Source organism: Mytilus californianus, unplaced genomic scaffold (assembly GCF_021869535.1).
Source record: "Mytilus californianus isolate M0D057914Y unplaced genomic scaffold, xbMytCali1.0.p SCAF_5, whole genome shotgun sequence".
In the NCBI taxonomy this organism is placed as follows: Eukaryota; Metazoa; Mollusca; class Bivalvia; order Mytilida; family Mytilidae; genus Mytilus; species Mytilus californianus.
Genome location: NW_026262701.1, coordinates 91,599,980 through 91,615,583, shown reverse-complemented (window position 1 = coordinate 91,615,583; position 15,604 = coordinate 91,599,980). Strand labels below are relative to the sequence as shown.

Below are 15,604 nucleotides of genomic sequence, written 5' to 3'. Positions count from 1 at the left end.
GTACAGACAATTCATTGTTCTTAAATATTTTGTCATATGCTGTCAACACAATGCCGCACGCTGCCTTCTGCTTATTAATGACACCTTTTAGAGCATTGTGTTATGATATGCATACACAAGAGACACATCAATGACTACATTACAAATGGAAGTCCTAAAAGGGGGATTACTTTCGTGTAAGATAGAAAACCATTATTTACATTAAAAATTTACTTAATCGAAAATAATTTTATGATATTATTGTACGACATTAAAACATTGATGATAAGAAAAAACAGCGTTAACGCATCAATTTGTATTAAGGTATTTGAAATGTACAAAGAAGGACATATTGGCGGCGGATTCTATTGTTTCACAGCACAACTGTTGTCTGAAGATGGAAAGGTATCTTATATGTTATATATTGAGTTTTTTTTTAGGTTGAATATAGATAAAACTGAATCTGAGAGATTATAAAAAAGATGCGCAAGATACCAAGGGGACATTCAAAACACATCAGTAAGAGAGAAACTGACAAGGCCATAGTCGATGAAAAGACAAACAAGTTCTTAAAAAACTTAGAAAAACTAAAGACTGATCAAAATATGTGGTTAAAGTATAAGTAATTGCTATTCAAAATCGGTTCCCTTTTCGCGGTTTGATTGGCAAGAGAGAGGTTTAAATTATTTTTCACCCATTTAGATAACTATCTACACGACTAGTTTCAAAGCTGCACAAAGAAACTTTAATAATCTATCTTAAATACATGTTGTTGTCCAAAGAACAAACATTTTTTTTCAATATTTCGAATGATGTACAGTTTTTTTGTTGGATCTATTTCAAAGTCAGAAGGATACCTGGGAATATTTTTGGTCTACCTTTCAATGATCAATAGACACTGCTTATATTATGTACATGTGTAAGTTACCGTATTGTACTGTTATAGGTATTAAAAGAGTATACAACTGGAGAGATTGGTACTCTATATTTTTCGAATGCTCCATGGCATGAAGCTTCTGTTCTTTTTTCTGATTATGGACCTGGAGTAAGGATTGTGGCATTTACATCTAAAGGTAAGACTTGTTCATTTGTAACTTATTTTACCCTAAGTGCCGATATGAACACTTACCATCATTGGTGTCTGTCGTCGTATTTAGACTTTTTAAAAACTCCCTGAAACCAATTGGCATTTCAAACCAAACTTATTCACAATCACCCGATGGGTTTGTAGTTTAATATTTTTCATTGAAGTTGTCACTGAGGTACAACATTTAGAAAGATAAAAGTGGAAGGTTGAAACTGGCAAACTGGTACTTTTTTACTTAATCGAATTTGCAATGATTATTAGGTAGTACTACATATTAATGACAAATAATGTTACAACTGGTCTACATTTAACATTATTTAATGAAACTGTTGGATTTATAAAACACCACAAAATATAGTTGTTTCTTCTTGTTCAGTCTTTGATGCAATTAATAAAATACTGTTTTGTTAATTTACGTACAGAAACAGTTGTTCTTTGTGTTTCGTTATAGATATATTGATATAACAATTGCATATGTTTGATAAGTATATTAATATAAGGTACAGATTGCATAGTAGTTTCGTGATGAATGACATATGTTGACATGAGTATGGAATTTTGGCTTGAAAATGTAATGAAAATAGCTGTTCATTGGAAGGTTTCACGCATATACATTGGTGACGTTTTTTAGTCTTTCGAAATATATCGCAACTTTCGAAATAAGTTATAGAGATAAGATAAAGAATGTCTACTTATTGAGACTGGTTAATGACATTCGAATGTTTGATATCTAAAATCTTAAATAAATACCAGATAAAATAAACTTAACAGTTTATAAATTTAGGGAAAATTCTTTATCTTTATTTTATATAAACACCAAAATTAAAAATGAAAAGAGTAAATAAAAAGTACAGAAAAAATTAAATATTAGTAAATAAAAGAAATTGAAAAACAAACCAAGCTTGTCTAATTCTTAAATCTCAAAGTTCACACAAATTAAGTATTCATAATGGAAACTGCTTATGTATGCATTCAAAATGAAACTATTACATCCACCTTCTGAGGTTAGCAATGCATTATTGCAACTACACATTTCATTTATCCCATGTGGTGCCAACGTCTATAATTTTCTTATCCAAAACCTTTCCCGGGTGATTATCTCCTTCCTAGACCAAGCAGTGTTGTGGTCAATAATTTTTAAAGTCCTTCGATTAAAAAGTAACTAAGTGTAGTCAGGGGATCTCAAAGGTCTTGCTTACATTCATAATCAGTACGATGACCGTTCATGCATTTGTGAAATGGCTGTTCTGACGCTCTAATATACTGTTTACACATTTACACTGTAGAAGACACACAGTATGTGTGGTCGTGCTAGTAAATATGCAAACTTTGGTGTATATCGTACCAGTGGGTGACTGATAAAAGTCTGGGTATTTGCTTGCTTGAGGATCCGACATTCAAGATACAACACATTATCTGAAGAACATGAAATCCTTGAACCTTCTCCACCTGAAATAATCCTTGTCTTTCTTGACATAAAAAATAACATTAAACTAATGACTCACATTTCAGTGCGTAGTTGCATCTCATATATCCTAGTGGATTAATGAGATTTGAACATCAGTAAATTACTGTTGCCGGTAAATTATGTAGGCGGGAAATTGGCGTCTGACATAAACCGTCAGGTATTTTTTGGGTTTTAAGCCACATGCACATGCACTTGTTTCATAATAAAACTTAGCCATTCAAGTAGGTAAAACATATTGAACTTTTTTTTTAATTTGAATTTTCATATGACTTTAATTGCCACTTGACAATAAACAACCAGCAATCAATCATATAACTTTAAGTTTCAGCCGCTTGGTATTGCTCAATATCTGCGTCTCCGTGTAATTTATGTTTATTGTTGTTTGACAATCATTGTTTAGCCATGATATTTGCCTTTCATTCGTCGAATTATGATCTTTGATTGCTCCATTATCTCCCAACAGTTTTATAGTAAAACATTGCTATAATTGAAAGTAAAACATTGATACTGTTTAAAAATATGCCTTTGCATGTCGATAGCAAACTTAATACGGATTTGTTCGTTTACATGTTTTAGATACTCAATGATTGATATACAGGTAACGTGTGCAGACTATTGTTCTGTTTTCGGCTTACAAATTTACGTTGTTTCAGTAATACATCGTTTTTATTAATTATATAGCAAAAGACGATAAAGGTTGGGCTGGTCATTATGGTCCATTTATGTCTGCAGCACGAATTCGAGTTAGAAGAGAGAGCAATCCAGCTGAAGACGATAGCTTTACAGATATACTCCAGGTACATTTTGTATGTCATAAAATAACCATAATTGCATGACAGGATACACCCAGAATTAATGAAATATTTGTTAATAAGTGGTATTTTTATCAGTAAAACACCTGATTTATTTAAAAGCTTTTTATGGCTCTTTATAGCTTGCTGGTCGGTGGGAGCCAAGGCTCTGTGTTGCAGGCTGTACTTTGACCTATAGTTGTTAACTTTTTATACATTGTGACTTGGATGGAGAGTTGTCTCATTGGCACTCATACCGCATCTTCTTATTTATAAAGTATGTTTAAAACACTTACATTTTGGCAATATGACGACCTGCAAATGTTAAAGGGTGCACACGACGACCAAAAACATAGGCCAAAGTAAAGTGGAGTTACATGTAGGCCAAATTGTAATTTATGATTGGTCTATCAAATCAAAATGAATTAACAAAACTTCCGTATTCTAAAGTTTCAATCATTCTACGTGATTTATAAAACCTGGACTCCCTCACATGTATTGCTACCCATATTGAATAGTCAATAGATGCCTAAATCACCTATTTGTAATGCACTAATATACACTTGCTTTTCAAATTAACGATCACGTTGTTATATTTGTTTTAAAATTTTTGAACAGAATGGAGACATGAAGCACTGGAACACACAAGGTAATATGAAAGTATCAGATAGAGGAGGGTTTAGTACTGAAGCCAGCTTTGTGACTGGACACATTTGGTGTTCAAAGTACCAAGAAGTAAACCTATTGGAAAATTTCAGTGCAGAGTATCTTGATACAGCACCAGACATACAGGTAGGATTATTATTTTTATAATCTAGTTAACATAAAGGTATTAAGTATGTATATTTGTAGCACATGTAAAACACTTTTTAATGATTACTTCTGAAAAAAACTACCGTATACATATAAAAAACTAACTTACATTTCATTTTTTCCAAACTACCTTACACCTCGGAAAAAATGCCTTTTACCTCAAAAAAAAACTACCTCTAAAAATTTCCTTAGACCCTTAAAAATAAACACACTGAAAACTAACACACAAGTTCCGTCGCTCATTGATAAGTAGGTCTAAAAGGCGCGATACCTAAGTAAAGTGAGAATTAAGTCAAAAGTCTATTGAAAATACCGATAAAGACCAATAAAAATTTATTTTAACTTAAAGTCTATTCAATCAATCAAATAAAACCACAAAAGAAAGACATCATTCTTTATGTACAGACAATTCATTGTTCTTAAATATTTTGTCATATGCTGTCAACACAATGCCGCACGCTGCCTTCTGCTTATTAATGACACCTTTTAGAGCATTGTGTTATGATATGCATACACAAGAGACACATCAATGACTACATTACAAATGGAAGTCCTAAAAGGGGGATTACTTTCGTGTAAGATAGAAAACCATTATTTACATTAAAAATTTACTTAATCGAAAATAATTTTATGATATTATTGTACGACATTAAAACATTGATGATAAGAAAAAACAGCGTTAACGCATCAATTTGTATTAAGGTATTTGAAATGTACAAAGAAGGACATATTGGCGGCGGATTCTATTGTTTCACAGCACAACTGTTGTCTGAAGATGGAAAGGTATCTTATATGTTATATATTGAGTTTTTTTTTAGGTTGAATATAGATAAAACTGAATCTGAGAGATTATAAAAAAGATGCGCAAGATACCAAGGGGACATTCAAAACACATCAGTAAGAGAGAAACTGACAAGGCCATAGTCGATGAAAAGACAAACAAGTTCTTAAAAAACTTAGAAAAACTAAAGACTGATCAAAATATGTGGTTAAAGTATAAGTAATTGCTATTCAAAATCGGTTCCCTTTTCGCGGTTTGATTGGCAAGATAGAGGTTTAAATTATTTTTCACCCATTTAGATAACTATCTACACGACTAGTTTCAAAGCTGCACAAAGAAACTTTAATAATCTATCTTAAATACATGTTGTTGTCCAAAGAACAAACATTTTTTTTCAATATTTCGAATGATGTACAGTTTTTTTGTTGGATCTATTTCAAAGTCAGAAGGATACCTGGGAATATTTTTGGTCTACCTTTCAATGATCAATAGACACTGCTTATATTATGTACATGTGTAAGTTACCGTATTGTACTGTTATAGGTATTAAAAGAGTATACAACTGGAGATGATTGGTACTCTATATTTTTCGAATGCTCCATGGCATGAAGCTTCTGTTCTTTTTTCTGATTATGGACCTGGAGTAAGGATTGTGGCATTTACATCTAAAGGTAAGACTTGTTCATTTGTAACTTATTTTACCCTAAGTGCCGATATGAACACTTACCATCATTGGTGTCTGTCGTCGTATTTAGACTTTTTAAAAACTCCCTGAAACCAATTGGCATTTCAAACCAAACTTATTCACAATCACCCGATGGGTTTGTAGTTTAATATTTTTCATTGAAGTTGTCACTGAGGTACAACATTTAGAAAGATAAAAGTGGAAGGTTGAAACTGGCAAACTGGTACTTTTTTACTTAATCGAATTTGCAATGATTATTAGGTAGTACTACATATTAATGACAAATAATGTTACAACTGGTCTACATTTAACATTATTTAATGAAACTGTTGGATTTATAAAACACCACAAAATATAGTTGTTTCTTCTTGTTCAGTCTTTGATGCAATTAATAAAATACTGTTTTGTTAATTTACGTACAGAAACAGTTGTTCTTTGTGTTTCGTTATAGATATATTGATATAACAATTGCATATGTTTGATAAGTATATTAATATAAGGTACAGATTGCATAGTAGTTTCGTGATGAATGACATATGTTGACATGAGTATGGAATTTTGGCTTGAAAATGTAATGAAAATAGCTGTTCATTGGAAGGTTTCACGCATATACATTGGTGACGTTTTTTAGTCTTTCGAAATATATCGCAACTTTCGAAATAAGTTATAGAGATAAGATAAAGAATGTCTACTTATTGAGACTGGTTAATGACATTCGAATGTTTGATATCTAAAATCTTAAATAAATACCAGATAAAATAAACTTAACAGTTTATAAATTTAGGGAAAATTCTTTATCTTTATTTTATATAAACACCAAAATTAAAAATGAAAAGAGTAAATAAAAAGTACAGAAAAAATTAAATATTAGTAAATAAAAGAAATTGAAAAACAAACCAAGCTTGTCTAATTCTTAAATCTCAAAGTTCACACAAATTAAGTATTCATAATGGAAACTGCTTATGTATGCATTCAAAATGAAACTATTACATCCACCTTCTGAGGTTAGCAATGCATTATTGCAACTACACATTTCATTTATCCCATGTGGTGCCAACGTCTATAATTTTCTTATCCAAAACCTTTCCCGGGTGATTATCTCCTTCCTAGACCAAGCAGTGTTGTGGTCAATAATTTTTAAAGTCCTTCGATTAAAAAGTAACTAAGTGTAGTCAGGGGATCTCAAAGGTCTTGCTTACATTCATAATCAGTACGATGACCGTTCATGCATTTGTGAAATGGCTGTTCTGACGCTCTAATATACTGTTGACACATTTACACTGTAGAAGACACACAGTATGTGTGGTCGTGCTAGTAAATATGCAAACTTTGGTGTATATCGTACCAGTGGGTGACTGATAAAAGTCTGGGTATTTGCTTGCTTGAGGATCCGACATTCAAGATACAACACATTATCTGAAGAACATGAAATCCTTGAACCTTCTCCACCTGAAATAATCCTTGTCTTTCTTGACATAAAAAATAACATTAAACTAATGACTCACATTTCAGTGCGTAGTTGCATCTCATATATCCTAGTGGATTAATGAGATTTGAACATCAGTAAATTACTGTTGCCGGTAAATTATGTAGGCGGGAAATTGGCGTCTGACATAAACCGTCAGGTATTTTTTGGGTTTTAAGCCACATGCACATGCACTTGTTTCATAATAAAACTTAGCCATTCAAGTAGGTAAAACATATTGAACTTTTTTTTTAATTTGAATTTTCACATGACTTTAATTGCCACTTGACAATAAACAACCAGCAATCAATCATATAACTTTAAGTTTCAGCCGCTTGGTATTGCTCAATATCTGCGTCTCCGTGTAATTTATGTTTATTGTTGTTTGACAATCATTGTTTAGCCATGATATTTGCCTTTCATTCGTCGAATTATGATCTTTGATTGCTCCATTATCTCCCAACAGTTTTATAGTAAAACATTGCTATAATTGAAAGTAAAACATTGATACTGTTTAAAAATATGCCTTTGCATGTCGATAGCAAACTTAATACGGATTTGTTCGTTTACATGTTTTAGATACTCAATGATTGATATACAGGTAACGTGTGCAGACTATTGTTCTGTTTTCGGCTTACAAATTTACGTTGTTTCAGTAATACATCGTTTTTATTAATTATATAGCAAAAGACGATAAAGGTTGGGCTGGTCATTATGGTCCATTTATGTCTGCAGCACGAATTCGAGTTAGAAGAGAGAGCAATCCAGCTGAAGACGATAGCTTTACAGATATACTCCAGGTACATTTTGTATGTCATAAAATAACCATAATTGCATGACAGGATACACCCAGAATTAATGAAATATTTGTTAATAAGTGGTATTTTTATCAGTAAAACACCTGATTTATTTAAAAGCTTTTTATGGCTCTTTATAGCTTGCTGTTCGGTGTGAGCCAAGGCTCCGTGTTGAAGGCCGTCCTTTGACCTATGATTGATTACTTGTTACACATTGTGACCTGGATGGGTAATTGTCTCATTGGCACTCATACCACATCTTCTTATTTATATGAAGTAGTGTGCTTATTTCTGTCTATGATCATAAATGTTATAAATTGTGTATAAACAAACATATAAAAATAAGGACATGTGATAATGCCAAAGAGACAACTGTCATTAAATCAAAAGGATGTAATGTTATACATTGCAATTTGACGTGTGGACTTCAACAATGAACAAGAACCATACTGTAAAGTCAGCTATGAATGTCTCCGATATGAATGAATGTAAAACAAGATAAAAGAAAAAACTTCGGCCTTATTTATTTCACTGAACAAAACACACATACGACAGATAGCAGCAAACAACAACATCTGGAGTACAGGTTCCAACTTTGGTACAAGCATATAAAGAATATGGCGGGGGTTTAGCATGTTTATGAGTGATTAACTCTCCCCGAACCTAGTACAGTAGAACAATACAGCATACGATTAAAATACCGAATTACTTACTACTAAACTGATGATACAATCGGCAACTGTCAGTTCACCAACAGAGGTATCGACATATTAATTTTCTAATCTCTATTCCAGGGAGACGGTTCTGCTAAACGGCCAATCATGGATAAACTGGTGACAACTATTTTAACAGACAATCAGGACTTGTTGGAAAACTTTGCTGAGGAAAAAAGTATGTACTTTTGAAATGCTAATGTATGTATTCATTTGAATAAGAATATGTATTGCTCCTTATGTATCTAATGTAAAGGTAATATGAACATCAGTCATATTATGTTTCAATACATTCTTATATCATCTGACATGAAAACTTGTGCAAGATTTATATTAAACGACCCAGATGTTACAAGACTCTTTCGACATCTTATTTCAATCCCACAGACAACAGACAAACAAATTTAGTTCTTGTGTCAAATATATTATATATATGTTGTGTACAAGTCATCATTTTGTACAAATTATAATTTGTACAAAAAAATTGTACAAATTATAATTTGTATATTGACTTTGTGCAAATTGTAATTTGTACAAAAAGTGCTTGTACAAATTACAATTTGTACAAAATTTGACTAAAATTCACTTATAACTTGTACAATAATTTATAGTACGGATTTTGTTATAAAAAAAGCATTGATACACACTATAGAATTTTTATTCAATGACGATCATAGACAAGACAAGACAAGACAAATACTTTATTTAAGTCTAACCACTTGTTACATATAAAATATAAAGCATAGTACTGAGGAATTGGTATAATGACAATATCCCCAACAGCAAGTTCTTATAATTTCCGTTTCGTTTTCTTGGTTAGATATACGACTTGGATCTGTTGGTCAGACAGCGCACGCTTCCAGGCACATATGATTGGTGTATCAACGTCAGTGTCATCCTGATTGTCACTGGGGCTAATTTCTATTACACTATCAGAATTGTCACAGGGGCCAATTTCTATTATACTATCAGAATTGTCACTAGGGCCAATTTTTATTATACTATCATGATTGTCACTGGGGCCAATTTTTATTATTCTATCAGAATTATCACCGGGCCAATTTCTATTGTACTATCAGAATTGTCACCGGGGCCAATTTCTTTTGTACTTCAGAATTAACTGGCATGCATGTATCAATTACATTTCCTGTCTCCACCTTGGTATTTTTGTATTTTGTAAATAAGGTTCATTGTGTGGTCATTGAATAAAAATTCTATAGTGTGTATCAATGCTTTTTTTATAACAAAATCCATAATATAAATTATTGTACAAATTATAAGTGAATTTTAGTCAAATTTTGTACAAATTGTAATGCACTGTTTGTACAAATTACAATTTGTACAAAGTCAAAATACAAATTATAATTTGTACAATAGTTTTGTACAAATTATAATTTGTACAAAATGATAACTTGTACACAACATATATATAAATAAACAAGTCTAAATTGAAAACAATGTTCAAACCTATGATTGCGTTGGATAAAAACCGCAATTTTTATACGTGTGCATGCAAAACAAATTTCTTGGTAGAGGGGTCTAAATACATCACAAACAACATTTTCTAAAAGACCAAAAAAGTGAAAAAGTATATTTTAACAAAAATGCATTTGACTAGCAGGTCGAACAACTGATGTTCTTAAACCCTGCTGACTGCCATTGACGATTGCCAAATAAACAGATCACCAGATGTAACAAAATAGATCTTATAATAATTTATTACCAAACAGAAAACAGTAAACTTGCGGAAAAGATGGTATACCGCAAACATGAGGTGCAAACATTTGTACACCATATCCGGATTTCGACAATTAATGTCTCTTCAGTGATGTTAGAAATCGAAACGGTATTTGGAAGGCCATATAATTTACCTCAATTCAGGATAGACTCTTGAATCAAAGGGGACATATATATATATATGTCCCCTTTTTTTTTACCGAAACGAAAAACTGACCCTCTATAGTCGATGAGGATCATGTAGCTCGGTTTATTGTTTTAATGAAAAGTATGTTTTATTATAGTCTTTTAGTCCTTTTTGATAAATCTTAAATTATCTTTATGTAATTGTTTTGTTATGAAGTCTGATTTTTCATTTCAACTATGATGTTGTCATAGTATTATTTTCTATATGTTGGAAATCTGATAGGAGCTTTAGATCAGGGTTAGCCTTTATGTTAATTCAGAAAAAAAGATATACATGTAAGTCCGAAAGTACAGGAAAAACAGAAATTATATTCTTGACATACGGAAACACATACGCCTTTAATAAGCTCTAATTTGTGATGCAGACGTAAAATTTTATGCAAGGATGACATTTATTTCGTTTGGGGCTCTAACAGTTAGTCACCCATTTTTGTTGTTGAGATTTTGACCTTATATTGCAAAGGATTGAATTTTGTGTTATCGCTATTTTACCTAGAATACTCTGACTTAAGCATGTAATTTTTTCATAGAAATGCCTGTTGATAAGACCTTTGACAATCAAACAAAGATAGCAACTAATCATGATTTTGTACCATCAAAACAATGGCAGAGACAAAGACAAATGCGCAGAAAGAGAGAAATAAGAGTTTTTGTGTCAAGTACATTTAGAGATTTTAGGGATGAAAGAGAAGAAATAATCAAAAAAGCATTCAGAGAGGTAAGAAGATTCAGCTTATATGAATGTGTTATAAACAAAGAATTTCAAAATCTCACGAGTCTTAAGCTTATGGCTAGATATTATCATTTAGACCCGATGCTTTATGCCAATTTTAGATGCATTTTATTATTTTTCTAAATATATAAACAAAATGGCAAATGTAAATACTACGTCATAATATATATTTGTCACAGATATAATGTATTGGAGTAAAATCACATAAATTATTGACGAAGTGTAAAAACTATAAATAGTATGCTATTTAAAGTCAAATTCTGTGATCGAATTTTGCTGTATCGAGTGTATCCACTAATTACTACAGACTTATATTTCTATGTTATGGAAACTATTGACTGGTTTTTAGTTGATATGTTAGTTTTTACACATTTTACGTAATGGACGTTTTACAGAATGCACCAAATTTCTCAGATTTAACATTAATCACACGAACAGTTTATATCCAGCAGTTATTAGGATTCCTCTCCCGGAATAAGCTTTTATCATTGTGTCATGATGGTATCATTGATATGACTATTTACACGTAGTTCAATCATTTTGAATGGCATCAACAATCTATAATTTTGGGAGAAATCCAGACTATAAAAGACTATAAAATATGAAATAAGGCTATTTCTTAAATTTGGTTTCAGATAAACCGAATGTGTACAGATCGAGGAGTTTTCTTCACATATGTAGATCTTAGATGGGGTATTACAAAAGAACAAACAAGTCATGGAAAAACTATATTAATTTGTTTACAAGAGGTATTTATGCAATTTAATTTTAGTTATGTTTATTCATACAAGGGGGTAAGTTACACTAAGAGCATGTTTAGCCTCAAATGTGAGGTATCACTATGAGTATTTAAGCTTAAATCTAATTGATAAACAGTTTCACGAAGGGTTAACATTGGCCCCAAGATTTAGATATTTTTTTAACTGCCCAACACTTTAAATATTTTACATAGAACTAATTGTGATATAACTTTGAATACAAAAAAACTTCTTTTTGGTACACCACGTAATAAATTTCAAAGTAATGACCCCTTAATTATGTATTGTTTTGTGCCGAATCGTCAGTTTTGGTCTAATATTACTATAATTCATAACACTGTTTAGCATAGTTTACATAGCCCCCACAACTGATCAAGAATATTATCGTGTCTAGGGAATTTATTAACAGATTGGAATCTTTTGATTACAGAACATTTTTGATCGTATGTTGCGGCAAATGTTTTCCTGGTATCTTGACAATATTTACGAAATGCGCTTACTTTGTAGCCTATATAAAAAGTACTCTTCAGGAGAATCACATTGTGGTCCTTTACATAAATCGACACATATTTGTGAACACGTGCAAATACCAAATAAATATTTCAATAGGAAGTTTTGTATAATCAGACATAGCTAACAATGGTGGTATTTTTTTGTTGGTAATTGCTGTTTATTTAGACTAGTTGAAAGTCGTCAAAAAATTATACATTTTACAACATGACCGAAATGGCTATAAATGGAAGATGGTGGTAGAATACAATTGTGTTATAATCTTTGGAAAAAGAAATCTGACAGGACAGAAATGTTTAGGATGTTGATATCTACTTTTTGGCATTTCAACATCAAAGCTGTTAAACGATTTCTAATGGGAGTTATTTCCCATTAGTGACGAATTTTACCAACCTGTGTTTCCTTTTTGCTGATTATCTGGAAAACTAAATTATAAAGAGAGAATCTTTAAAAGCAAAAACGATGAGCAAGACGAGATTTGCAAATAGGTGGAAATTGTCAGTCAACTTATTGGAGAAACTGTAGGTTGCACTTTGTAAATTCAGCTGTTTCTCAAACCACATCTCTTTTGGGGAGATATAAAATATTCATAGATAATTTGATTTGTTTACGTACTGGTTCCCGGATATGATCTCTATGTTTCATCTCATAGAGACTTAACTTGGGACTGTTACCAGTATAAAAACATATTGTTGCGGTGAAAATTGAATTCTGAAGTAGGCAAAAAAGTGGAGGTAGGGGTAGTGCAGAATTTTAGTATAAGTTTAAACTCTAACAAGTTCAGGGCATATAAAATATTGAAAATATGCCGAACAGCCCTATGTTTTGACGTGTGCATAAAATAGTAGTGCATATCAGCTTTCCATTCTAAGATATAATTTTTGACGAAACTTCATAGTAAAAGTGGCACAGTTTTAGCCGCAAAGGGAGTTCCTATGGGAAATTGCATTGCCTATATTTACAGAAATGCAACCTATATTGGGTGAAAAAAGAAAACATACAGAACTTCATCAAATCTTGTTTATCTCAGAGATTTTAATGAAATTAACTCAAATATGCAGTTTTATAAATATTTCATGAAGATTGAGAAAATCCTGGGCCTTAACTATGATGACTCAGCATAAATTCACAGTTTACAGTATGCATAGTTTATTTAAAGCCCTGAATGCAAAATAAATGCATAATATATGCATATTTGTAATTTAAATTGTTTAGAAGTGCTTAAATTTACTCTTCGCAGTCATTGAAACTCATAGATCCTGAATATTATTGGTGGGGTGTTTTTGTCCTGTTGATAACCCAAAAGTAAGGTGTAACACCTAAATGTGCTTTTTGTGACCACGGCATAAAAAAATACAAGCTAGAAATACAAAAATACCTCAATAAAACTTCCAATAGTGTGTTCTATCTTAAATATGTACTTAATATTCCATATTGCTAGAAACAGCAAAATAATTATGGAAATTTGAGGCCCCAGGGGCAAAAAACAGAGAAAAATGCCAACCCCCTGGGTCATAAAACAGATAATTTAACTTGTAAATGCTATGATTTTATTATTTTAAAGGTCTTTTGTATAGAAAACAATAAATTTGCTTGGAAGTTATGCAAAAATAAGATGTTAGCAGTCATTTGTATAAAACTTTTAGTGAATTCATACAGCAGACTGGTATTTTCATACATACATCTTTTGCAAATATGGCTTTGTTTAAACACTTCTAGTTCATATGTTAGCTAAATTATGTTAAATATATGGTTAGAGATGATGCTGTTGTGACAAGATTTTTAAACTGACCATTTGAGGCAGAAATTGTGAACCTTCATCGACAAATAGGCATACAGTAAGATGTGGAGAGGCATGATTGGATACTTTATATAATCTTGAATGTTGGAATAAATAACTACTAAACATTACATTTATAGTATTCTGAAATGCTTTCAATTTGTTATCAGAATAGGTTCAAACAGGTTCTAGACATTTCATGTCAGAAAACATACACATAGGGTAAGCTGGCAATTATTTAAGTCTTGTTTTCAAATTCTTTAAAAAATTGAAACAGGGTTGGGGGTATAAAATGTACTGTAAAAGAAAACTTATATGCAGTGATTTCTATTAGACTATAATTCTGATAAATAAGTATTGTTGTGAGAAACAGTGTTTTTAGAGAGTTTTCTATTTGAATAAATGCTAGTATAGGTTGCACTTTGTGAATACAGCTGTTTCTCAAACCACGCCTCTTTTGGGGAGATATATAATATTCATAGATAACTTGATTTGTTTACGTACTGGTTCCCGGATATGATCTCTATGTTTCATCTCATAGAGACATAACTTGGGACTGTTACCAGTATAAAAACATATTGTTGCGGTGAAAGTTGAATTCTGAAGTAGGTAAAAAGTGGAGGTAGGGGTAGTACAGAATTTTAGTATAAGTTTAAACTCTAACAAGTTCAGGGTATATAAATGTTGAAAATATGCCGCACAGCCCTATGTTTGACCTTTGAATGAAATAATAGTGCATATCAGCTTTCAATTCTAGGATATAATTTTTTACGAAACTTCATAGTAAAAATGGCACAGTTTTAGCCGCAAAGAGAATTCCTACGGGAAATTGCATTGTCTATATTTACAGAAATGCAACCTGTAATGGGACTTCCCAATTTCTTTATTCTTTAATTTTTTACACCATTTTTCCCTATTCTTTATTTATTTTGCAAATATTTCTCTATTCTTTATATTTTAGCGCCCCATTATTCTATATTCCTAATATTGTTGTCTATTTGTTTGCACTTTATTCTACTTTTTTTACAGTGAAAATGTTCCAAATCAACAAGAGAAGACTCACAAATAGGCCAACACAAATAGAATTGTCACTCTACTTTTTGTAGGAATTATTGCCCTTGAAGGTTGAAGAACAAACTTTAATCAGAAAAAATAATCAGCAATACAAGATCATAAATGTTTGTCTAGTCTACAATGTTGGAAAGTGGACTTTGTTTAAAATGCACACGAATCCAAGTGAGTGACACAAGCTCGTTAGAGACTCTTGTATATTTGATGTCCATATTCCTCCATCAACTGGTTTATTTTTTATGTTTTAGAT

The 15,604-nt window shown here is 31.6% G+C and overlaps 1 protein-coding gene across 7 annotated transcripts in view; it reads left to right on the top strand.

Annotated features, from left to right (window-relative positions):
• LOC127703261 (TPR repeat-containing protein DDB_G0287407-like) overlaps positions 1 to 15,604 on the top strand; it is a 172,176-nt gene that overhangs the window by 25,234 nt on the left and 131,338 nt on the right. The window contains exons 9-14 of one of the 7 annotated variants that reach the window (XM_052207779.1): positions 304 to 384; positions 926 to 1,052; positions 7,754 to 7,869; positions 8,661 to 8,757; positions 11,033 to 11,220; positions 11,871 to 11,984. The exons of 3 other annotated variants lie outside the window; for them this stretch is intronic. In XM_052207779.1, coding sequence (XP_052063739.1) covers positions 304 to 384; positions 926 to 1,052; positions 7,754 to 7,869; positions 8,661 to 8,757; positions 11,033 to 11,220; positions 11,871 to 11,984 — 723 coding nt within the window. Of the gene's footprint in view, positions 1 to 303; positions 385 to 925; positions 1,053 to 3,215; positions 3,332 to 3,943; positions 4,118 to 7,753; positions 7,870 to 8,660; positions 8,758 to 11,032; positions 11,221 to 11,870; positions 11,985 to 15,604 lie in introns of all 7 variants that reach the window. 3 more of the 7 variants (XM_052207780.1, XM_052207778.1, XM_052207777.1) reach the window with 3 other exon arrangements.